This window comes from Tenebrio molitor, chromosome 4 (genome assembly GCF_963966145.1).
Source record: "Tenebrio molitor chromosome 4, icTenMoli1.1, whole genome shotgun sequence".
Lineage (NCBI taxonomy): Eukaryota > Metazoa > Arthropoda > Insecta > Coleoptera > Tenebrionidae > Tenebrio > Tenebrio molitor.
The window spans coordinates 6,711,623-6,721,662 of NC_091049.1; the positions used below are offsets into that span (position 1 = coordinate 6,711,623).

The following is a 10,040-nucleotide window of genomic DNA, read 5'->3' on the forward strand; positions in this document are numbered from 1 at the left end:
GACGTCAGAAGTGACAGCTACTTTTGAAATAACCAAAAATGGGATAATTTCGCCAAAGGCAGGTGAACAAATGTATAGAATCTAAATCAGGGAACGCAAGAAGTTTCTTTTTCCGGCAATGAAGGAAATATGGTTTGTTATGAGTGAAAATTTCCAGAGCGATTGTAACCTTGAGGGGTATGGGCAATTGACGGGAGGGATATGATATGATGAATTGAACCTTTGTTGATGGAAGGTAAAATGGCGATGTAGCGTCAAGTGAGTAATATTACTACCTTAAAAATCTTAGTAAAAAGTGAAATATGCAGGGCCTGTGAAGTGAATCGGAATCACAAGAAATTTATCCTGACTCCTGTGCATACAATCTGCATCTGCAACGTAGGTATTAGCGCAGCTACACGAGCGGGATTCGTCATCGTCGAAATGAAGGAAAAGACTTTTAGGAACATTCTTGACATTGCAAAAAAAGCTGGAGTTACACGTAGGTTTTGAACAACAGATCAAGCATTGTGGCAGTTCTGAAAGACAGAAGACAAAACTGGATTGAACCAACCTATTTATTTTAGCATCATTATTAGTAAAAATTTAAGATCAAATTTTATAACCAAACGATGTAGAATGCAACAAATGAAATAAGAAACATGCAAAATAAAAAGAATAATTTATAACAAGTGTTCTAAATGACCACCTTTCATCTGAAGGAATATGCGAGCTCGTTTTATTAAATTTTCCCTTGCCAGTCTCAGCATATTAGGAATAACAGTAGCCAGTGTTTCGTGAATTTGGTCATTTAGTTCTTTTAAAATATTGATAGGTTCGCGGTAAATATAGTTCTTCAAATATACTTCTTCTACCGTCGTCATCAAAGGACTGAAGAACAGCAGCAGTAGAAATATGTTATAATTTGGATTTGGGAAACGTCGTGGAAAACGTATTGCATATTCCCTTGCATCCTCACGTGCATTGCGCCGGCACTCTCCATAAATTATGATATGAGCATTTCGACATACTCTGCAGCTGTATACATGATTTCAATGCGAAGTTTGACAATTTCGAATCAAATTATAACTTGACGTTGTCAAAATCTTCACAGTTGCCCAAACATTTACTTGATATTCCATACCATTCTTACTAGAATTATGTTGCTAGGCAATTCAAACCGTTGATTAAATTTACGTAAAATTCAAATTAACAGCGTCCTTCTGATTGGTCAACTTTAATTATTCATTGCAAAAAATCGATTATACCCTGTCCTTTTTTTTAAACGCTATTGCTTTCAGTTATCACCAAGGAAAACGCACTGTAAGTTTGATCCGACAGCTGTATAATTGCGCTTAATTTTCAATACAGGAAACATGTATTAAAATAACATTTTTTAACTTGAAGTAATTTTATTATTACTAATTGAACCTTCTCCGTCTAAAATATCTGTATTTTAAAATTAAAAAAAAAATCGTTGGCAAATATCCGAGATATTAGCTTCGAAAATCTTAGCTGAGACACCCTGTATAACATTTTATGGAATTCGGGCTTCTGAAAAATTACAAAATGTATAGTTGAGTAATTACTAATTTTACCTCTGCACGTCTGCTACTAATTTAATCGTAGAAGTGTCCGTGTAGGTACAATAAAAAAAATACTTTTAGGCTTCCGATAGTACTGTTAAATTTATAAACTGATCCTCTAGTATATGGTGAGTACCCTTTTTGTTTCTTACGAAAATGACTAATTATCGTCACTGTCGGATCTGGAATCGCGGTAAGGTTTGTCAGTAAACAATATATCTCTTGCCATCTTAAGAATGAAAAATGTCCAAATGCAATTAAGAATAAGAAGGATTAAGATCAAAGTCAGAATAATGTAGTAGACAGAATAATCTCGAAGAAATGGTAAAATTCTTGGAGCATCTTTGGCGTAACTAAAATAGATGACATTATTGAAGAACCTATTATTTTGAACGCTTACCTTTTTACTACCCAAAAGGGAAAATATACTAATCTTGCCACTATCCAGACAAATAGAAAAGTAAAGAATGTTATGAAATACATCCTGTTGTGTCTTAAGTAAATCATAATTTTGGTCAGCTGCAACACGACTGTAAGATTTTTATGACAACTGAAAAAATCTAAACCTCGAGGAGGATGTCGGTGCCGTCGAGAAGAACAAGTGCCGCAATAAAAATCCGGAAGAGATGACACTTCCAACCGAAGAAGAGTAGGACGACGGTAGCTACGTGATGGATGAACATTGGCCAGAAGTCTTTCCTCTTTACGTCGAAGTACAAGCTCATCAGTTCGGACAAATAAAAAGATAAACTTAACATGATGTGCCACCAAACATCCCTGGTGACCGTTTGATCCAAAAAATCGCTCCTGAAAGTCGCGAATTAAGGAAGAAAAAGTGAACAAGATGGCACCGACCAGCACTGATCCAGATCCCAGAACCAGGGTTTGTCCCACACGATCAAAACCGCGGCAGTCCAAGCCGAAGCGTAGTAACAACACCTCCAGGAACTTTCACAAAACTTGGTCAAAACGCTTGGTCTGTCTTGAGCGCTCCTCAACTTGAGCCAACTCTCGATTTCTTCTTCTGACACGTCGAGTTGCTTGGCCAAGCCGCGGACCTGCAATAAAACACTAAGATTTGACGAGGAGAAGTTTGAAAAAGTACCCGATCGAGCTTCCATTTTTTCGAAAGCGAGTAAGCTTTCTCCAGGGTCGCATCGTGAGGAGCTTTCTTCATTCCGATTTGCCTCAAACCCAGGCGGAACCCGATCTTCGTAAAAATGTACCTCGAATCAGACAAAATTTATTTTTGAATTGTAAAATTGTTGAAACTAACTTTTGGGAAACATTGCGGACAATTAGGATCACTAAGGCACCATATATCGAGTACAGAAGTTCCCAATTACTGGATTTCTTTGTGTGGCCTAATGAGAGATCTAGATCGATTCGCATCTTAGAGAAACTGGATTGTGACTGTTTCGCTCAAACGACGAAAGTTGCGTTAAAAGGAACGAAGCGATGACGCTGGAATAACAAATACTGCTATGAATAACACATGAAATATGAAATGTGTCTAGACTAGAAATAAAGAAGATTTTGATAACGCTTTTGCTTTTAATTTCACTGAACTGAAGCATGGTCTGTGGTGTTCATCTTACTGGTTTTTACTAGATCACCTGTCGAAAATACGTCATTTTGCTCTGTAAAACTATGTAGAGTTATAAGTAAATAAGGAAAAATATAGAGAAAAAATTGTTAAAAAAAGTATGACGTCGTAGACTGTTTGATTATAATGCAAATCGACGTATCGTAAATAGATAATTTCCACAGTAAGGTCGCTTTTTAATGAGTTGAAAACGGAATGCCAAAAATGTTTGTTGTCACACACGTCAAATTTCAAACAAGAAATTTTAATAAATTTTAAAAACAATACAGTAACTATTTGGGCATCTAGACAGAGACAAGATTTATGGAATCTTTCCCAATATAATGTATTATTTCGATGACTCCAAAACGTGCCCCGTTGGGGCTTGAATTTGAATTTTATAGACCAAGAGTCAGCGCTTGATGTTTTCATGTTCTAAAGGTTGGCAGGTCTGACACGAGCGGACGGTGGGAAATTCAAAATGAAACTCTTTTTGTCTGTGCGAAAAATTCACATTTGTCACTGATTTTTATTGAAAATTTTACAAATGATTACAAGGTGATCTAAATCAATACAAAATTTTATGAAATTGGGACTTTTGAAAAATTATAAAATGATAGTTGAATAATTTTACGTGTGCACGTTTGCTACTACATAATTTAATCCCAGAAGGGTTCGTATTCGTGACTGTGACTAGGGTACAGTAAAAAATATTTATTATTGTTCATTTATTCTTAATCACGGGAGTGGGAGCATTGTACATTTTCCTTCTCGTAGAATCTCATAATTTTTATACATTGTACCGGGTGTTTTTTGAATACTAGTACAAAAAAAGACTGGTAATAGGTGAGGATAAGTAGTACTCTTGCACAAAAAATTATCTAATAAAAGTCTTTTCGTTTTCAAGATAAAAATAAATTAAATTTTGGTTAAAATTGTCAGTACGCAGCTGAATTAAAGGTAGGTAATTAAAAACATAATTGTTGTATTTTTGTTCATAGCATTGTCGGGTTGCTACGGTTTAACTTACTGTTTACTATTGTTGTGTCTTTGGCGTAGAATGTGCATGGATAGGGTTAGTGTATCCCTACCATTTTAGTTTAAAAAAAAGGTTTTATGAACTCTTTAGAATCTCCATATGACCCAGTTTTTTTTTGTACTACCATTTAAAAAACACCCTGTATACTTCGAACACATCTTTTACATATACCTATTTAATTTGTTAATTTATTTGTTCAATTTTGATTAAATACAGGTTATCTGCCAATCTAACATTTCTGACAAATCTATCCAATTTACTTTGATTTTTAATTTAAAAGAAATAACATACTATAAATTTTAAACAGACTGCCATTCATTAATATACTAAGGACAACGTAACATTTTTTCTGCCCCGCCCATTACATTTTCTTAGTTACCAATCAAATAGGTTGTTAAGACGATCTGATTTACACAGAAAAAAAATCTGACGTTCGAATTGTCTTACTGACATTTTATTTTTTAAAACCTAAAACAATAATTGTGGACTTGACAGCAAAATTCAAACCTTGGTGGTAAATGTGATGACAAATTAGACAGATTGAATTTGGCTTTGATTCTCATTGGTCAATTTATGTGGGCGGAGCAGATAAAAAGTTATAACGGCATTACTATAGTTATTTACACTTTTGTAATTTTCTTTGTAGGTCGTAAAATTTTAAGAGACTTTGTCTCTTTAGATCTAGGAGGCCATGTAGCCGCCTATCGTAACGTACAGTTGCGGAATTAAAATTTCGGACACTATTGTCAATGTCATGATATAAACTCTAAAACAACCTTTACGTTAATAACCTTATTTTTTACTCTTGTCATGTTTTTGTCTTTTTGGCATTCAAAAATTGTCATTTGTGGCATAATAACGGGTAGGCAATATATCAAAGCGATGATTTAATTACACTCAGTGCAACTAACTGAAATCTCAAAATTCAAAGTTGATTGGGTGACGACACAGAAAAGTTTAATTTTTGAATGTCAGTCATGATGACAGTAGAAGGTGCTTTACAGAGATTTTGTTGAAGTGACAGAAAAATAGTGCCCGAAATTTTAATTCCGCAACTGTACATGACTGAAAAATAGAGGGAGCTACTATAAGGGATGTCCATGGCCAACCTAAAATGTCAAGTTTTTTTGTCAGGTTATGTTTGGTTTTTATCGTTACAGTGTTTTGAGTTTCATCGTGAATTTTTGATAAAATTTGTAATGTGCCTACAACTTATTGAGAAAACAACAAAGTGAAAGGACTGCAATTGTGAGTAAATGCTCGAAATGCCTGCCATCGTTTGCAAGCTTCAATACGACGTGTCCAAGAAAGCCGAATTCGATTCAGAATGTCTGTTTTCACGAATTTCCTGAGATGCGTTTTGAACGTAGTGAGGCGGAGGTAAAACATAGGGATTACGAGGTGATTTCCAACGCTATTGGTCTGTGATTTCCGACAATCCCAACCCACACGTTAATTAAAATAACTGGTGGAAGTGACTGTCTTGGATTTCCTGAGGACTGTCTTCTTCTGCAACTAAAATGCAATCTTGTTGTTGGCGGCGATGATCACGCACTCACGCTATTCATTTCGAACCGCCCAAAATCGCGAAGATGCTGTGCAACGTTGACAAAGATTCGTGCATTGCGAAGTATCCTTTGAAGCAACTTTCCACCGTAGATTTGCCGTGCTAGCTCTGAATGTCTGCCATAGATCAAAGACCATATCGGTTTTCGCCAGGTTGGTGAAAGACATTTGTGATTTAAATTGAGGTTAAGATTGATGTTCTTGTCAAAATGACTTAATTTTGAATTAAATGACACCAAAAAAAGTCTACTATGATTTATTTTTGACCCATTTTTCCATAAAATTCAGTGGCTCCCAAAAAATGTTGAGTCCCTTTTTCTCGAAAAATATCAACATTTGGATAAGGCATCAGGCTCAATCGTTATCTTTTGTGGGGTTCTATCACAGGTTAAAATATCGGCACAACCTTCAAAGTCACCCTGTTGAAAGATTTGGAGTGAAGGTTGATGCATGTGAGAAAGAGAAGAAAAGCCAAGAGGAAAAGAAAACGAAGAAAGATTCGGAAAAGATAAAATTGTTTACTCCTTGTCAATATGAAGAAATTAAACCAGGAATACGTGATCATGATTCTGGGTTTGGAACTAAGACAAAAGAGGTTCAGGGAAAAAAGAAGATGTAAAGAGTAGGCGCGGGAAATTTGAAGCAAAAGAAATGAAAGGAGGTGTTTCTATTGGGGGATCGTGTCCCAAAATAAACAATCCATGTCCTGATTTGCAACAGGAAAAGGAAGAAGATGAATGTGCCGTGCCGTGTAAATATGAAGAAATCAAGAAAATTCGGACATTTTACATGGGAAGAACGAAGAAGAGGAATGTGAAGAATCTGAAAAAGAAATCAAAACACTCGTGCCTTGCAAGTATGAAGATATAAAACCAGGAATACGAAAACCGGCAGAAAGCGAAAATGAAAAATGTGAAGACTCTAGTGATACAATCAAACAGTTCGTTCCTTGTAAATACGAAGAAATAAAACCCGGCATACGTCACGAATACGGTGATCTTGAAATGAAAGGGAAGAAAGAACATACTTCTAAATTATTGGAAGAAATAGCACAAAATGTCCGTTATAAGTTGAGGGACAGGCGAAGTGAAGATGGTGAAAACGGGGTGGTAATTTGTCCGAAAATTAAGAATCCCTGTCCCGATTTAAACGAAGAAGAGTGCGAAGAGTCGCAGGAAGAAATCAAAACTTTTGTGCCTTGTCAATATGAAGAAATCAAACCGGGGATACGAAAACCCGATGAGACTGAACAACATAAAGAAGAAAATAAAGCAAACGATCTTTGCAAAACTGATAAAACCAAAGCTAGCGGACACAAAAAGACGGACAATGTAGACAAAAAGAAGAAAATCGAAGAAAATTGTTCCACGATTGAAGATTATTGTATAAAAATGCGTGCCGATATGTGCAAAGGAACGAAAGGTGCCAAGAAGGAATCTAAGAAGGTGAAAGAACAAAGTGAAAAGAAAGTGGAATGTAAGTCACAAACCAAGAATGAAACGAAGGACGATAAATCAAAGAAGTGCAATAAGAAGGATGAGAAAAAAGAAAACAAGCAAGCGAAGCCAGATAATTGTAATTAATTTTTGTCTCATAATACATTGTCTAGATTTGTCTTCTTTGCTTCTCATTTATCTTCATTTATTCCATTCAATTTTTTCTTTTTCAACAGTGTCAAAAAACAAATGCAAATTGGAAACAAGTAATCAAACGAAGCCGAAACAAGTTTCGAAAGAAAGTGAAGATAAGTTGTGCAAGTCTGATTCTGGTAGTGAAGATCGCGACGCGTACTTGTCTCGAGCAAAAAGCTCAGCGCTGATCGTAAATATATACAGTGAGCAAGACTTCTGTGGGATTGATAGAAGAACCATGGAAGTAATCGAGCAACTGAAAAGAGACATCGCAGAATGCAAAAGAAGCATATCTCGTGGATTAAGAACAATGAGTAAATGTATACAGTCCCCAAAACTCGACGCCTCTCTTCCAAAAATCCAAGAACAACAGAAAGGTTTGCTAAGTGGCAGCGTGAGTTTCTTCAGAAGTGTCTTCAATGCTGTCTTCCCTGCGAAAACGACGCCGAAACAAAGTACGTCAACGCATGAAATGAAGAAAGAAAAGTCGAAAGAAATTTTGAAGAGGAGTAATGTAGTGACCCAGTTTAAAATTTAAAATTTTTAATTCCCGGTACCGCCACGAGAGCGCGCCAAATGGGAAGGTACTAGCGGCTAGACTAGGAACTAAGGGATGGGGTTGGTAATCTTGGCGAGTTGGCGACGCTGTTGAAAAGCGGAAATATAGCGGGGATAAAACGGGCTCGCGCGGGCGGTTGAAGGGGGTAGGTCACTTTTGTTTAGTTTTTCGAAACGAACACACCTTGCGAAGAGCGATCCAAGTTTCTGAAATTTGTAAGTTAAATCTGAACAATTACACTACCGTTCCGAGTAGATATTTTGTGTCCCCGTGAGGAATTCAACGTTTTAATTCACCTGGGTAATTTATCCCACTTTCGTTGCCTTTTTTTTGTGTTTTGTTTTTGGGACCAGGACCACGTGGTAAGGGTATGTTGTAGATTTCATTTTGTTGCATGCTGTTTCTTTAAGAAGCGCCCATTTGTTAATTTTAAGTGTTATCTTTCTCCCGGGAGGTTCTTTTTTTAGCAATCTGGTAATTTCGAAAATACGGAGCCGTCGTCCGAACCGCGTGCGTCCATTTTGCTTTTGTTCTTCACTAACATTTTCTAACGGCACTCGACCCGCCATTTTCTTTTTGGTTTTAACATTACCGGCGATTATTGTATTCGTGATTTATGTTGTTTACTGGTATTTGTGCCATTTAAAGTGGTTCTATTTTATCGTTATTTAACTTTGCACTTAGTTCCCTTTTATTTCCTCATTGTTTAATGTTGCGTTTTGTTTTACTTATGTTATCCTTGTTTAATGTTGCGGTTTGTTTTGCTTATTTTATCATTGTTTCATGTTGCGCTTTGTTTTGCTGGATTTTCTCATCGTTTAATGTTACGCTTTGTTCGATAGAATTAAACTCGGGTTATTCCTTCGTGTTGTTGCTAGATTTCGGAAAAGTTAAAGTAAAATGTTGTAAGTGCGCCCCTGTGGGAGGTAGGTGACAATCAGGAAGTCATGGGGTTGTTTAGTAAATTTCTGTGGAAGCTACGGTTATTTAGAGCCGTTAGCGGGGGCGGACCTTAGTCTTTGCGGGAGCGGCGTCGGGATGTTTTCGTGAAGCTTCCGTCGACGGTTATAGGGACTTCGGGGTTTTGTCCGGAAACGGTTGGTTGGGGACGGCGGACCTAGGTCTTTGCGGCTGCGGTCTAGGAATGCTACTCGTACGACCCCGAAACGCTCTGTCACTCTTGCTTGGTCGGTGAAATAGTCTGACGTTCATTAATACCCCGAATATCTATAAACGTCGCTAGATTTCAAGATGATTCAGATTATTCTCCTGAGTCCCCTCGCGGCCGAAAGTTTGTTACCTCCAGCTCTAAGCTCCCGTCGGCGTACCTTGACCGCGTAGTTTCAAATTAAACATTGTTGTTGACATTAATCGAATTGTAAAACATGAGTAATACCTGGGATACGGTTTTTGAAGAGGGTTTTTCATCCGTCCCTGTCTGTAATAACTGCACCATAATTTGTTCACTTATTTTGCAAGCTTTAATCTGTCATTTTGTCTGTTATGTACCTGTTTTCTGTTATTTTAAATATTGTTGCATTCATCTTGTCGTTTATCTTGGTGATGTACTCAACTAGTTAATTTCTTGTACTTCGTTAAACTTAATTTCTGTCCTTTGTATTCGTTTCAATTTCTTTTCATCAAAGTTATTACAGACATTTTTAATAAAAGGTATTTTGCATCCCTCACATGTGTGTTTTATTTGCGGCACTCTTCCAACTGGAACCCTCACCGTTTGCATTCTGAACCTTTTCCGCCAAAAGAAAATCACAACGTAGGGCTCCTTCGATTCGATGACGATCACGACCACATTTGTTACCGTTTTGCGCAGGTTCAAATATTTGGCGGAAAAAGTAATGTATTCAAATCATTACAGTAAGAGTAGTGATTGTGAAATCATTCTGAAGCCGAAGTATGGTGAGACATCCGCCAAAGAAGAAAAGCGTCAAAGTTCTGGCGAAAACATTTGCAAAATTAAAGAAACTGAGGGCGTGGAGGCATTTAAATTTAAAAAACACCAAAAAGGCGAAAATAAATAATGTACTAATCCATTTTAATTATTTAGAAGTTTGTAACTCTGAAATATTTAGTAATA

At 36.7% G+C, this 10,040-nt stretch overlaps 1 protein-coding gene across 1 annotated transcript; it reads right to left on the reverse strand.

The window, feature by feature from the left end:
- Nucleotides 1-1,377: 1,377 nt before the first annotated feature.
- LOC138129019 (ceramide synthase 5-like) lies at nucleotides 1,378-2,998 on the reverse strand. Its single transcript, XM_069045264.1, has 6 exons — nucleotides 2,842-2,998; nucleotides 2,671-2,791; nucleotides 2,421-2,623; nucleotides 2,132-2,372; nucleotides 1,966-2,084; nucleotides 1,378-1,918 (listed from the first exon to the last, which is right to left on the reverse strand). Exons 1-6 carry the CDS (start codon nucleotides 2,955-2,957, stop codon nucleotides 1,726-1,728), a joined length of 993 nt encoding a protein of 330 aa, XP_068901365.1. The 5' UTR covers nucleotides 2,958-2,998; the 3' UTR covers nucleotides 1,378-1,725.
- Between the last annotated feature and the right edge of the window lie 7,042 nt (nucleotides 2,999-10,040).

Bases quoted from the DNA above. Each gene is read 5' to 3' on its own strand.
- LOC138129019 (XM_069045264.1), bottom strand. From the start codon at position 2,957: ATGCGAATCGATCTAGATCTCTCATTAGGCCACACAAAGAAATCCAGT. The intron at 2,792-2,841 runs GTTAGTTTCAAC...GTCTGATTCGAG, and splicing joins GTCCGCAATGTTTCCCAAAA to GTACATTTTTACGAAGATCG. The intron at 2,373-2,420 runs GTCGGTGCCATC...CGCGACTTTCAG, and splicing joins TGGGATCTGGATCAGTGCTG to GAGCGATTTTTTGGATCAAA.